This window comes from Amblyomma americanum, chromosome 10 (genome assembly GCF_052857255.1).
Source record: "Amblyomma americanum isolate KBUSLIRL-KWMA chromosome 10, ASM5285725v1, whole genome shotgun sequence".
NCBI classification, from domain to species: domain Eukaryota; kingdom Metazoa; phylum Arthropoda; class Arachnida; order Ixodida; family Ixodidae; genus Amblyomma; species Amblyomma americanum.
Genome location: NC_135506.1, coordinates 71,674,666 through 71,690,523, shown reverse-complemented (window position 1 = coordinate 71,690,523; position 15,858 = coordinate 71,674,666). Strand labels below are relative to the sequence as shown.

Sequence of the window (15,858 nt, the reverse complement as noted above, 5' to 3'; positions counted from 1 at the left end):
GTCGTACATTGAGTAACTGCAGATGCGTACTTAAATTTTATCCAAAGAACCGGCACGCATGTTGTTTACTTATTTTTATACTGAATTTTTTTATGTGTGAGCCCAATGGAAGCAGTTAATTATTGGTTTACTTTCTTATGAGTTGGTGGTTCCAGTTTTGCTGTTTAAATCCGCAGCTTCCATTAGCCATCGAACTTTCAGCCCCAGCTTTCCTTACATGTAACAACAAATAACATTAAAGAAAACTAAGTTAAGAATGGTACCAAAAATAACGCGACTCAATGAGAGCAAATAAAGATCAGAAATTCGCCGTAAGCTCTTCAGCATGGCACTGCGACACAGGACCTTAGTAACGCCACAGTATATTTGGACCCTTGAATTTCTTGCGTACCTTGCACTCAATAAGAAAGGACGTAGGCAGCAGAGCTCAAGCTTCTATGTCAGTAAGAGTCACGTGGTTTTCCTGTAGTTTACCGTTCGAGATGGGCTTTTATGCGGGCGCCACCTATAGTCGGTGCGTTTTGGTATATCGTAGTACAGCCACCTTGTAGTACCCCTAGATGTCACAGTTTCCCAGGTGGGTATAAAAAAAGAAAACAGCGCAAAAGAAAAAGGACGCAGAAAGAACCAGAGGCGATGAGAATCAACTGAGCGTTTCTTCACAAAACGCCGACTACTTACAGTCGTGAGCAATATGAGAGGGAACAATTTTGCAAAAAATCGCCGATTTTCTGGTTATGTCCCCAATAAATTTATGAAGGACCTTTGGATGTTATGTGCCAAAAAGAACAGTAGTTAGAAAACAGAAAAGACAGTGCTGATCGAGAATAACTATGAGTAGATAAAAAAATGAATGCTATAGATTTTTTCCCTCTCATATTTGTCACGACTGTACGCTCTGAAAATGCGCATGCCCAAAACAGCAGTAAAATAAAAGAAATTAATAAGGCATGTTTAGATATGGAAACTTCCTTTCATGCAGCATGACTTATGGGTCACTTACACATGTGTGTTCTTTCTTAGATATGATAGGCCTCTGATGCTGCCCTTACGTAGACGCGCCTCAGTGACTTCTTTTGTTCTGTTGTTGTGTTGATATTTTTTTAAAAAAAACGGCCCGCCTGCTACGTCAAATGGCAGTTTTTGCCAGAGGTTGCGCATTGTACAGATATCGCGTTCCGCGCCCGTGTTAGAGCACTCCTGTCACCTTCACCACGGTCACCGATGCGCAGCAACGTAATGCTGGGACTCGGAAGCAGCGTGAGTGACCTCTGGGGCCTGCGGCTGAACACGGTAATGATGTCGGTCGTCCTGTTTACAGGCCTCTTAGCGCTGGTCAGAGACGGATTGCCCAAGATGCAACACGTGAGTTGGACCTAGGCTCTCGGGATCAGGCTAGGGTCTTCACTTGCAAAAAATTCTTCAGGCAGTCTATAGACTGTCCGTATTCCAACTGTCTAAGCGAAGCGAATTTTTTTCTTCCATAGATTTCTGTCTATAAAGTCAGTAGACTCTCTATAGACAAATCCTAAACAATAGTCTATAGGCAATACAAATCCTATCGACAGTCTATAGACAATCTATAGATTTAGGACCATACACTTTAATTAGGCTTTTGTATATACACAAGCTATAGACAATGGATAGACAAAATAATTATCTATAGGATGGCAATAGAGTCTATAAAAATCTATAGACTGGCTTTAGACAATTTTATAAGGATTAGCCGGTCGGCGGATCAAGCTGGGAGGGCATTCACTACGCTTGTAGCATGATGGATTCCATGGGTACAGAGAGTGACTGAAATTTAATCATCCAGATCCTTCTCCCTCTTTTTGGGGCCAAGAAGCGAGTGTGACGCCTGTGTTGCAACCTATAACCTATTTACTCGCCCACTATCACGCTGACACGGATCACGCGTCCATTGAGGGCGTTGTTTGCACTGCACCCACTCTTTGATTCACATCGATGGCACTCTCACAGACCGACAAGGAAATTCGGTGTGGTCAGGAACGTCATTCAAAATTCTTGCTGGCTCAGGACCTGTGGTATACGTAGCAAGCAGGGGATGCGACTTACGCTAAACAGTGTGCTCTGTAAAAATGTTCAGAAATAAAATACAATTCAATTCAATGTATGTCCAGCTATAATCGCTCAGCTCCGTCTCCTCTGTTTCCACTAGCTTATTTCTGACGATAATTGTGAAATATTATGGCGCAAGGGCATCTATGGCCAAAGATGCGCCATGGCACACCGTATTTTCGACTTCTCAAGGTGAGGTCAAAGACCCATTTCCCAAGCATTTTATCCGAAATGAGCCGAGCGCCGGACCAGGGGAAAGCTTGTACTCATTGTATCACCGACAGGTACCCGGCGGCACTGGGGATCGAACCCCACACCTTCCGCATGCGAGGCGGATGCTCAAGCACTTGGCCACCGCTGTGGTCCTACACTAGCTTATTTCTGCTTATGTGTGTACACTTCTGCGTATGTCATTTTCAACACGATGATTCCTTACTGAATATGACATCGTATTGGTCCAGTCTCTGTACTTTCTGGCTGCTGCCAAGTGTTCCCTGCTGGTTGGGCTCTTCCTTGGAACCATCTTCCGCGAGGGCGCCTTCCGAGGCATCGGCCAGCTGCCTATTTGGAAGCTGGAATTCCTTCGCATCCCTGCCGGTGAGCGACACGCGCTTCGGACTCTTTTTTTTTGTTTACTGGGAAAGCGGAGTCGGAAGCAGTTTCTGACTGGTCGCTTATTCATGATTGTTTCAGCGGGTTTCACAAATAACGCTCAAGATTAAAACGTTTCTCGCGAAAAAGCGCTCGCGAAATGAAGGCCGTACAGATATCACAAGCTGTGAATACTGACCCCTCGAATGAATATTGGACAGCTGGAAGTGAGCACACTGAACTCCTATCGTTTTGATGCGAAAGCATCGTTTGACTCATCAGCAACAAAACCCGGTGTTGGAGTTGATCAACAGCAGTGGTCCCAAAAATCTCGTATGACGTCAGCGTGGTATCAAACAAAAAATAAAAATTCCGAACGTGCTACGAATTAAACCCAGAACTTTCGGACTGCGACGCAAGCACCCGCAGTCCACAAAACCGCGTGGCTTCTTGGAGAACAAAGGTGAATCTACGGTGTGCGTTCCCTTACGACGGCATGCTAATCAGTAGGTGTATTATTGCAAAGGAAGAGAAAAATAAAAAGAAACGAAATAATGCTTTCGCATTCAAAGCACGCAAGAAGCTGAAAGTGCCCTTAGTATTCTTTTTGTTGTCTTTGTGTTTTCAGCGCTTATTTCGTGGCAACCATGGCCGAGCAACGAGCCCAAATAGGTTATGCGGGTTCTACTTCAAATATTCGGCAAGAATTATAAAAAAATAACCCATTTTCTTCATCCATCGTGATAAGTATACTTGATATATAAAAAAAAATTTACCTTCCCGACACACAGGCTGGAGACGCCACAGTGCAGTGGTAAGATCAATTTAAACCACGTGCGGTGCTTTGTGTGCACCGACGTCGGGCAGCACACGGTTATTCTCTAGTCTCCACGAAATCAGGCCGTCCGGGCTAGGATTCGATCCTGCGACCTTGGGTCAGTACAAGAAGGCCAAAGCGAATGCGCCGCCGTGGACGTTCTTACTTGTCATGCAACAATATTATAATAGCTTTCAAGCATATTCCCTTCAATTAATGTGCTAAACATGTTCCACAAAGCATCCTATGGATACGATCATGAGCCTCGACTTCTAACTGGGGAGAATATCAGGGGATTTCGTACGTTACATACTAAGGGACTGATTTTACGCAAGGGCCACGCGTAAAGAAGACGAGAGGGTGTCGGCGAAGACTGTTCAGAATTGCCGGTTTTGTGTAGACTAGCGGAGTTTTGTACTATGAATTTAGCTTTGTTACCAAGATGTCATCATCAGCAAGTACAAAGTGGGAGATGAAAGGCGACAAGAATCCGAAGAGACCACTTGAAAGTGGGCTCCTACCATTCATGATCACGTTTCGAAAAGCATTTTGCCATTTTCAACTCCAGAGAATTTAGTACGTGATTCAAGAAAACACTTTTCCTAGATACAAAGAATAAATAGTGAAGCGCGCAATCATTTCAGGCCAAGTTGTCACCTCATTCTATGCTGAATGCGAATAGCTCAATTATTAATTATAGCAAAGCGACTTTTGCGTAACGCCATGTTTCTGGTCCATCGTCGTGCAAAGTTATAACCTTTCGAAACATTCAGAAACTGTATTGTGGTGGAAAAATCACTTCCCGATGACAATTAATAGCGCTGTGTGTGTGTGTCTTTATCTTTCAGTCCATGTCTTTTGAGCGCAGGTATATTTACAATTAATAAATTGGTAACGTCTGCATCTTGTTCACGATAGTCTTTCCTCTTTTGAAATCGAACAGTGATTCACGTTTCACAGCTGGTAGGCTTGTCTACTCTCCTTAAGGACTCTTCTCTGTAACCTCAAATCGCCGTTTTCACAAAACGCGGCGCCCTCTGGCGATTGGGAGTATAATTTATGTGTTGCACAAAAACAGCCTGAAATCTTATTCCATGTTGAAAACAAACGCATTTGTGTGACCCACGCGCGGACCGCTTCCGCAAGGCACCAACTGAGCGTAGGAAGTGGCAGATGGGTGCTTGCACCTGTCGCCATTTGTCAGTTGCACCTGTCGAAAATATTAACTGTTCATGTGCAGTAGCAGTTTGCTTTCAACTTGTCCGGGGACGTTGCGAACTGCACACAATTTTGCTTCTAAGTAAAAATCTCTCCTATGGCTCTTTCAGGGTAAGTCGATATAGAACTTTTGTCCGTAAAGTTTCCAGACTGATATATTTTCTTCTCTACAAATGATTCCTCAAAACAAATGTTGGTGCGTATGTGTAGCGCCATCTTTTCGGGCTAACCTGAGCTATTTATGTCAATTGCTGTGGCAGCTGCTAGATGGCACTACATGTAAAAATTTCCTTGTCACAAGTCGTCTGTACATTCCCCTGTGAGTGAATGCCGAGAGATGGACGTCCATCTCGAACAGCGTGTAAACATAAAATTCTGTGTGAAGCTTGGCAAGACAGCCATAAAGGCGTATGATCTCCTTCGCGACACTTACGGCACCGATACATAATCGCGGGCGCGAGTTTTCGAGTGTCACAAGAGGTTCGTTTCAGGGAGAGCGTCGGTGGAAGACGACACAATGCAGGGGCGCCCTTCAATCTCACGGAATGAAACCAACGTGGCTCGGAACCGGAAAATCGTACAGCAACGCCTCATGATTACATTCCGCATGCTATCAGATGTCCTAGGCATTAGTAAGTCAGCCTGCCTCCAAATTTTGCGTGAGAACTTGGGGAAACGAAAGCTGAATGCCATATTTTCACCCGCACTCTCTCACACAGAGCCAGAAGGACACGCCGGCATCAGTGAGCGTTGATTTGCTCTCCGAGGCAGAGAAGGATGCTGCATTCGTCGACAGCATCATTTCCGAAAACAAAACATGGTGTTTTCAATACGCTCCTCAAACAAAGAGGCAGAGCGCCGAATGGCGGTCCAAGAGCTCTCTGACGCCGAGAAAGGTGCGGCTACAGAAAGCCAAAACAAAGGCGATTCTGATAGTTTTTTTAGATGCGAGAGGATTCATACACCACGAGTTTGTCCCACAAGGGCAGATCGTGAATCAGGATAGTTATATCCGCGTGCTCCAACACATGTGTGATGCACTGCGACGCCGTCGCCTTGTCTTATGGGCATCTGGACAATGGAGCCTTCTCCACGATAACCCAAGGCCGCACTTTGCTCTCAGCGTGACAAAATTTCTCGGCAAGCACCGCAATGCCGTAGTTCTCCATCCGCCATAGCCACCTGACCTCTCCCCGTGCGATTTTTTCCGGTTTCCTTGTGAGAAGAGAGCCCTAAAAGGTCGCTTGTTCGGGAACATGGAGGCTATTCAAGACGCCACGACAAAGGAGCTAGCTGACCACCCTGACAGAAGCGTTTTCCAACTGTTTTCAAGACCTCAAGAAGCGTTGGAAGCTCTGTGTAGACTGCAACGGAGACTATTTATTAGAAGGATGCTGCACGGTTGATTTCAATGTCAAACGCATTTTTTAATGTACTCAGACTCGCAACTTTACGGACAAAGTTGTATGTCCGATTGCAAAAGACGCAGAAAACTGCTTGCAGATATTTTTGAAGCGAAAAGCTTTACTACGGTACGTAAAGCAGTCTTTGGGTAGCAGCACAACGACCTTGAACGATATTCAGTCCAAACAAGGATAGCCGTGTATGATCATATGTGGTAGTTCAAATGTCAAACCCCTGACTCCTGACCTTTAGTTGACTTTTGACAGTAGATGGCCTTTCGGTTGACCTTACACCTTAAGAACATCAGATAGGGTTATATGAAGCCAGGTGATTACATCAGATGGAGGTGCTGCAAGACCATGCAATACCACGTCATAGGCACGTGGTCGTGTGGGCATATACATAAAACGGCTGTCGCGAGCCTGTAGAGGAGCTGTCAAGAAAGCCTTAGAGGCTTAGCAAGCGTGCTTGCTTTTTGCTGAATTATACGGTCAGCACAGTTAAGCCACTGCCATTTTTTAACACTCGATTCAAACGCGTGTCGTGTCGTCGTCGCCATTTTGGAGTCTGCGACCATGCAGCCCAACCTCCGAGATCCGGGCAAAGAAAACAGACTACGCGTTGCCGTTTAATTCGAAATCGGCTGGAGATCGCAACATTTGTACCTAAATTTTTGGCCTTTTCCTGCATATAAAAGTTCTGTTTTCAGATAAAGTAGCTTCATCGTCGTTATAAAGCGGTAATTTATCGACACAGGCTAACCTCAGTTTATTGTTTGGTTCCTATTTTCGCACAGATGTGGCAAGACGTGATCGCCTTCGCCGCATTCGGCACTGGTCTCGGGGGCTACGGCATCAGCTTCATCAGCGCCCACAATTCTTTCCAGAACAACTTCTTCATGTGAGTGTCTCAGTGGGGCTACGCTTATACAGTCATTGCGCGTTATTTTACCTTTATGCATTTGCCAGGGGTGGAGAAAAGGCAGTGACTGTGGTGCCACCATCTGCAGTCTTCCCTCCCTCTTCCTAAATATGCACACTAGGAGTACTAGCCGCCACATGTGACCACATGCAACATCGCCCACTCCTTGCCCGCACGTCTTTTATCAGCCATCTAGGGGTGTCCAGACAACCTTACATTTGACCTTTTGGTGGAACGTGAAGTTTTTTAGCTAAGATTCACCACTCTGGTTACGATCGCAGCACCTTCAAGCACGAATAAATTATCTCAGAGATGTCAGTGTAAATAAATAAGGACTGCATGATAGGGAGACTAAGGTTTTGGCCGATTGTTCTTGCATAGTTGCAGAAATAGGTGAAAAATACGCACTCCACAGAAGACTCCACAGCATATGACAAGGGCCCTACTCTGTGCCATGGTCTGCACCATCTGCCTATGGTCATAACTAGAGGACTTAACTGAGCTTCATGTAGTGTTTTCTCTATCTCTTCTATGTGCTAGTTTTATTTACGTTTTTGCTCCAACCATGTCGTTACTCTGTCCTCGCCAACATCAGCGCTGCCGTCTGCCAAGCATTCCGTTTTGGTGCAGCCAGTCCGTGATGAAATTGGCGCCGCAGATCTCTTTACGCCTTTGCGGAGTAACAATGCACGAAGCTTAATACGCAAGTCATGGCATGAAGTTTGCGGCCAGTACTTGCTTTATGTGTTTGTACAATGATTGTAAAGGAGAAAAGAAAATTTTGAGCTGTCACCGGAAACTCGCATTCCTTTGCTGCAGGCTTTAGTTTATATTTCTATTTCTCTGTGACGCAGAGACCTCGTTTACATCCTGGTGGTCGATGCGCTAACTTTTTTCGGCACAGCGGTGGTCATATTTTTCATGCTCGGCAGCTACGGCCACAAGACGGGCCTCGAGATTGACCAGATCATGGGCAGCAGTAAGTATTGTCGCATTGGCTGGTAACAAAGATTTGGACGGAAAAAAACTCTTCGCGAAGACACGCCTCATTACCCTGCCTCGACATAAAGAAACGGAACTAGAGATATTGATAGCGTAGTAGGAGAATGAGCTTGTCGGTATTACCTTTTAGAAAGATACTTAGTGCGGAAACAGAGGACGAAGAAAAAAGACTTGAAAAGCGCTAACTGTACATCTGGTGGTTTCATTCGCAAATCACATTCGAACAAAAACTGCTCAGGTCCAGCCGCACAGATAATAAAGTACATGGAGAGATTGTGGCTGTGGCTGCAAAAAAAAAAGACTTATCATAGAATGCCACGGCACGACATTACGTTCCGTCGCATAATATTGACGGCAGTCGGGCGGTCAGGTAGTAGGCGAAAGGATTCTAAAAGAAACACTTTATTGCGATAGCTGTACCCTCAAAATATGAGCTCGGCGGAGGCGATATCAGCAAACGAGCACAGCGGTTGTCAATGAACAGAATACCTGGCGCTGTCGGTGGCATTCAGTTTGGTGCTTAACGTGCGTCTTAACGAGACCTATGAAATACAACAAGTGATGTGCCTCTCAGCCCCGCTACCTGCAGATATGCAGATTTGCAGATTTGCCGAGTCTGTCTTGAACCGAATGCTGGGAATTCTCAAGCTCGCTTTCTCTGTCTCTCGCATTCTACCCTGTGCAGACGTCGTTCAGGACTTGGCCTTTATTGAGATTCCACAGGGGCTGCTCTCGACCGAGACAACCGGCGCTCTTCTGGTGTTGTTCCTTCTATTTCTGGCCTTCACTGGGCTCGGACCTTTGGTATGTGGCGCCCCTCTGAAGGCATGTGCCTCAAAAACCCATACTCAACTTGTATCAAAGACACAGAGATAATTCTTGCTTATTTCCAAATGTTGTAATGTGAGTGGCGCGAGAAACAACCCGTCACTTTTCGTGGCTTTAGAACGTGAAGATATAGACAAGGCGCACACATGCTATTGGCGAGCACGGCAGAGATCGCATGTTATATTACTCAGCATGAATACATTGGTTGAGCAAAGAGCTCTGTGGTGTTAGACTTAAGCGAACAGACAAACAGTGCGTGTCCGGAGAGTAAAGCTCTGGTCGTTAAATACTACTTAGATACATAAATCGGGGCACATGCAATGATATAACTAGTGGCGCTGAGACTGAGCAGAATGCTGCTGCCTCCTGGAAACGCCAAAAGTGAAGCCTCAAAGGAGTAGTCGTCCGGCAAATAGCAGCAGTGTTCCTAAGGGCACAGGTACGTTTGATCTAGTCACATATAGCCTAGAACATTCTTGGATATACGGTTTCTGCAAACTAACTAGGCAGCTCTGACCGCTGCAATCGCTACATGAATCCTTGTGCCATTCAAACAAAGATAGCAGCGGTGCAGGTTCAAGCCATGCAGGCCGTGTTATGAGCCGCCGTGACCTAGAGGCCGAATTGCCAGCTGTCGCCGCGAGCCCGTTCCAAGGCAGACCACTTATTGTTCTGAACGACGCTCCCTCCACATCGTTTGCAGCCCAAACTTGTGTAGAGTAGGCATACTCATTAGCAAACAGGGCACGTCTAACCACTTTGACTTACATCCGCATTTCACCCCATCCCAGCTATCACCGAAATTTGTATGGCCACAAGCGTGAATGTCCGGTGAATTTTTTGTCCCTTCCTTCCTTCATTCACTGTTAATGTGTCCACTCGTAGTGTGACATTTACCAAGCCTTTCGTTCCCTTTGCTCACAATTTTTTTTTTCTTGCAGTCAGCGCACCTCTCATAAGTGTGCCAGCACTCCATTTCCACTTTGAGTTTGGTCTAAATGCACTCAACTATTCTTTGTCCGGCAAAACGAACTGTGTATCAAATCAGCTGCAGTGTTTTGTGTAAACGATGGAATGAGGAAGAAATTGAGAACAGCGATATTTGCATCAACCTCCCGTGCAGCGTGAATTCGTACCTCTGATTGCCTAACTTGTTTTACGTGCTTCATGAGGATTGGTACCTCGCCGAGCTGAAAAATATACCAGGCAGTGAGCATTTCCTTCACAGAACATGGCGCAATAAAGGTCCCGGATACAACTTTGCAATTATTGGCTGAAGCAACAATTACAGGGTTTATGCCTGGCACTTCTAGGTTTGCATCTGTTTCTTGTCAGTCACATTTTGTAAGAGCGCTCAAAAAGGCCCCTTCACCCTTGCTTCGAAACGCTTGCAGCATGGCCTTAAGTTTGCCATAGCGCCTGCTACAGAATAATGCGCGAGGTCAATTGCGAAAATCCCTAAGTCCTATTGTGTTCAGACAGAATGCTCAATCAGGTAAGCATAAAAGAAGTGCCTCACTTGAGCTTCACCGGACTGCTGGCCGCGAAGGTGAATAGCCCCGAGGGAAACATTCTCGTGAGTCAAACACCAACGTTACACCTATCTTTAGATGGGTGCGACAACTGGCAGGAAAAGTAATTTTTTGTTACCTAGTAAAACTACAACATATAAAGTAATACACACACTAGGGAAGAATTGGTTGATTTCCACTGCCATTGGTCACGCTAAAGTGAGGCAACAATCTTGAAAGGTCGCTAAAACTACCGCTCATTTTCATTTTTTTAGTTTTTATCCTTTTTTCTTCCTGGAGTTAATACCATGTTGGAATCTGCACATTCTATTTGACTTCATATTATTTACGTCCAGAAATATCTCGCCAACATCATCAAAAGATTTTGCTTGCTAAGGCATGACATGGAGAAGTTCATGAGACGTCTTGATAAAAATATTCTAGAACGTTAGCTCTTCTCAGATTTTCCCTAATTTTTTTGCCGTCGGCGTCGGCGCCGTCCGCATGACACGCTGTAAGGGAGACGATAAACAGCCAGTGGCAGGCGCCCTTCTTCATCAAAGCTGATCGCCCGCGCACGAGTCTCCTGTGTGAACTGTTAGCGGTTGTTGGCGGTTCCTGCCCATCTGCCTTGGCATCTCCATGTGCTCGTCGTCTGTTTTCTACAAACAAAATCTCGTCTTCAAATGTAAGGTTTTCAGACAGTGAGCTTTGTAACAGCTCGTTCCCAAATTATGCGCCATCGGCGTCGGCGCCATCCGTAGCACAGACCTTGGCTGCTGACGCTTCTGCTGTCGGCTGTGCCAGGCTGTGTATAAGAAACCTGTCGAGACTATGAGCATGGGGCATAGTGCACAAAGCTACGCATGTTGAAAAACGTTCACCTGAGCAACCGAGAGGAGTCGCCTAGTCTAAACCAGAACACTAAAAGAACTCGTAGCTCTTTCACCACAGCTAACACAAACATTCGTGTTTCACACTTGAAACCATACTGTGTAATTTTTGACTCATTGTGTCTTATAACGCGATAGCATTAAGGGCCTCCTTCAACGGAAAACTCGATGTCGGTGTTGGCACTGATGGAGTTTCGAGAAATACGGATTGGTCGACAGGGTCGCAATGCCACAACCGCACTACCTCGCGCGGGTAGTTCAAACACCACGCAACGATCACACATTACAACAGTGATGACTTCACTGCACAATTCCTCATTGGTCTACAGCGTCGTGACCTCACAGCTACGTAGCGCCCCTGAAGAAGTAAAAGCAACTGCGCTGAAAACAAAAAACGATCCCTCCGCGATTCGAACCGGTACACCGCTTGACCACTGAGGATTGTTCGTTCGACTTGGTTGAAGGGAGGCCTTCTGTGCCTCATGGTAAATAAACAGTAATACTAATAAACACAATACCAGTCACGATAAAAACGACAAAAAATGAAATAAAGAAGCACGCCCGTGTCTGCGAAATGGCATAAAAAGAGCACCCTAGGCCGCTGATGCTGGCCCATTAACGCTATCGCGTCGTTCCCTTAAAGCTGAGCTGCTCAGCTTAAGGCCCCCCAATTTCGTATCAGGAAGTGTAGAATTTAGATGTCAGTATCTAGCTCCACTAGGGCGCCTTCATATTTGAGATGCCTTATAAGAACTCTTTTTATTCCTGGTCTAAAATAGAAAAAGCGCTATAATTGGTTCATTATAATAAGTGCTCAGGCAAAATGCAACCCCGCTTTAAGAAATTTATGCAGGGTGTCCTTGGTGCGTGAATCCATCCCTCTGCTCTTTACAGTCGTGTGGGTTAGTGTGCAATATTTTTTTATTATTTTGGCAATTTCGGTTAAATAGTAGAGAGCAATTAGATAACTTTTTAAAAATATTCGCTTCGGGAAAACGTCAGTTCTGGAGTAGCGAATCGTCTTGTAAAACCGCAGACTAAAATGTCTACGTCGTGGGATAATTTACGCATATTTTTAACTCGCCTTTAAGCTCCTGGCGCTTATATTCCTGCCAATGCAAACTCAAAGCTTTGTAGTGTACAGTACTCCGCAGACGAGTAGATATTGTTCTTGGACAGCTAGTCGTGGGGCGCTAAAATAAAACCGCTCACATGCGATGATTCTGGTATTCCGCGAAATTTTTTCAGACCAGCAATGAGACCAATGATACCCTGCTTCAAATATTTCAGTCTATGGTTTCTCATAACCATCAATAACTTTCAAATGCTCAGTATTCCCGAAGCATTAATTTGTAATCTCAGCTAACTGGTATTTTATAATAGAGTTACTCTACACAGCGAAGAAAATGCTGCAGAGTAGGCGACACGACTGTCAACAGCATTCAGTGCGCTTCACTTACCTAAGGCACTCGGTATTCTTAGAAACCTTGGTGTGCAATGAGCTTGATTACTCGGTACGTAATAAACATATGTAACATAAGCCGATTATCAGGACACGGAAGACGCAGTAGTCCCTCACTCTCGCTCAACACGCGAACGGCGCGGTGAGGGAAGGAGGGAAAGAGGGAGAGAACTAAAGAGCAGAGAAAGAGGCCTCGTACAGGAGAGCTGCGGAATAATTTCGACCACCTGGTATTGTTTAACGTGCAGTGACACCACACTGTGTCCTGTGTTTGAATGCCTGCCCTTCATGGGATCTTCCGACAATTGCCACCCGAGCGTGCCCTGTCCAAGCAGCCGCAATCTCTGATGATGCCGCAGATGAGCATTCTTCATATTCTCTCATTTTTCGCTGAAATTATTGGCAGAAATCTATAAGTATAGAGATGTAAGAAAGCAAACTTAACGCATTCGTTTATTGTCAGCTTTTATTTTTTTGGAGAGCTTAATTGTAGCTCGGATACACTTGTACTGAGATGATCACCACCATGACCGCAATTAAACAACAAGCTAGGAGCAGCTTCTTATTCTGCTTCTTACAGTGTCCACCTCCCCCATGGTTTACGATTTTTCACCGCAATCAGTGGTCAGGAATTCTGCGGTCAAGATTACTTGACACTGTTCTGTAACTTGGAACTTTCTAAGTGCCGTATAATCAGAATCACTGCTAAGCTCAGCAGCTAACCCTGTTTCATGGCATGTTTCGCAAATCTTTGCTTTAGTTATTTTTTATCTAATGAATACAAATTGCCTCAGTGCAGTAGAATGAATAGCTAAAATACCCGTCCACAGCAGCAATATTCGAAGAATCGTGATGTATTGCGTGGGGCGTTCTCCGAAGCTTTTACCAGTTGTTTTGGCGTTGAACAACAGAACGTGCCTCTCCACGTGCTCTGTGCAGCTGCTCACGACTGAGCTGGTGGTGGAAGTGGTCGACGAGGAGTTCCCGCACTCTCACGTCAACAAGCGCACGGTCCGCGGAGTAACGTCGGCCGTCTGACTGCTCGCGAGCTGCGTCTACGCCACACCCGTGAGTCGCGCGGCCAGTTCAGACGCTTTTCCAGGGGGACACATCAGTAATACAAATATTGTTTTAGTCTTTTTTAACTTTTTGTCTTCTTGCACATGCACCCCTACCGAATGCATGTTTTTATATTACCAGTTATATCCTTCCATAGCGCTTTTTCACTTTCTATTTCATGAAGACTGGTGCATGCTATGGCGTCATTTCCAGAAGTGACGCGGATAAGATCCACTATGCTTTCTTAGAAAGCAATGATTCACTATGTTGCACTATTCACCTCTAGGGTTCATCACGGGAAAAAAATGTACATCCATCAATGAGACTTTTAAGGGCTGCAATAATGTCACGGTCATTTCCACTACCCTAAGTTCCGCAAGGAGATATGCCAAAATCACAATCAAAAGAATCGGTTGGAAGTTAACTATTACGCATTCACCTATTTTGCCCAAAACTTTATTATTCATATTTTAATGCGAGCTCTCTTCCAAGAAACAGACTAACCTGGAGCTTCGAGATTATAATGACAATCATGAAGAAAAATTTAGGCAGGAACGTTTAAACACCTTGTGTTGGGCACACGTAATATGTTCAAAGTATATGGAATTTAAACGTGTACAAAACGCAGACAATGTCAGTGGAAATATTTAGCCACACACAGGGATAAAAAATCGAAGCTGCGTGTTTTAAGGAAGTTAAGCAATGGATGCGGAATTCTATCTTCTCACCAGAACCTCCCGTAACAGACAAAAGTTTGCTTCCCGCTTACCGTGCTACGATCACATGACGTGCTTGCAGTAAAGTCAACGCTTTTTCTTAGACGCAGAACAATCACAGATGCCGGAAATTAAATACCACTTTGTCACGTTTACTGCAATTCGATTCTTCTGCTAAGTTCAGGTAGACGTAAAAAATTTGCAATCTACGCTAGCGTGGCAGCTCTATGCGTCAACGTGGTTTTTCCTGTAGGAACAGAAACGCAGTACCGTTACAGAACGCAAACTCGTACCACTACACTCGCTTTCGAAGCCAGTGAATGTAGGCGACTAGGCACAGGAACCAAGGCAGTAGCCGGATAAGCAGATTACGAGAAAAGTTAGACGGAGCCATTAGTGTCTGTCATCCTTGAACTTGCATCACTTCCGCTGTGCTGCTTTCATTCTTTAGACAATGTGTATCAATTTGTCATCAGCATCATCATCAGCCTGACTACACCCACTTCAGTGCAAAACCGCTCCCATGTCTCTCCAATTAACCCTGTCTTTTGCCAGCTGCACCCACCCTATGTCTGCAAACTTAATCACATGCACCCACCTAACCTTCTGTCGTCCCCTGCTATGCTTGCCTTCTCTTGGAATTCATTCCGTTAACCTTAATAACCAGCAGTTGTCCCGTCTTGGCATCACATGACCTGCTCAAGCCCATTTCTTCCTCTTGATTTCGACTTGGATGTCATTAACCCTCGTTTGTTCCCTCACCCATTCTGCCCGCTTCTGCTCCATTAACGTAATACCTATCATTCTGCAGCGACAGCTACATTACGGTATCATTTCGAGCCTCCAGCGTGGTGGCGCTGCCACCCTGTGGCTGCGCTGCTATCCTGTGGCTGCGCCGCCACGCAGTCACGTGGTTGGTCACTTGGGGCGGAGCAGCTGCCGGCGACGCGGCGCCATGGCTGATCACGTCGGTTGTCATGTGGTTGGCCACATGACCTAGTCCCACCCGACCAGCTGTAGCTACCGCGTCACTTTAGGTTTAGTGAAGCCTAAACCACCGCCAATTTTTTTTCTTTTCATGGCTCGCTGCGTTGTCCTTAACTTATTCTGACCCCTTTTCGTTAGCCTCCACGTTGCTTCCCCGCAGGTGAGTACCGGCAAGATACAGCTGTTGTAAACTTTTCTCTTGGGGGATATTGGTAAACTGTTATTCATGATCTGAGAGAACCTGACATATGCGCTTTACCCCATTGTTATCCTTCTAGTCAATTCCCTCTCATTATCTGGATCCGTTCTCGCTAGCTGTCAGCAGCGTAACAACTGCCAACTCCTTTCGGACAAGTGTCAACCCAAA

The 15,858-nt window shown here is 45.4% G+C and overlaps 1 protein-coding gene across 1 annotated transcript; it reads left to right on the top strand.

Annotated features, from left to right (window-relative positions):
• Positions 1-1,239: 1,239 nt before the first annotated feature.
• LOC144108395 (sodium- and chloride-dependent neutral and basic amino acid transporter B(0+)-like) lies at positions 1,240-13,767 on the top strand. Its single transcript, XM_077641642.1, has 5 exons — positions 1,240-1,293; positions 6,909-7,012; positions 7,888-8,012; positions 8,721-8,839; positions 13,669-13,767. Exons 1-5 carry the CDS (start codon positions 1,240-1,242, stop codon positions 13,765-13,767), a joined length of 501 nt encoding a protein of 166 aa, XP_077497768.1.
• Positions 13,768-15,858: the final 2,091 nt, after the last annotated feature.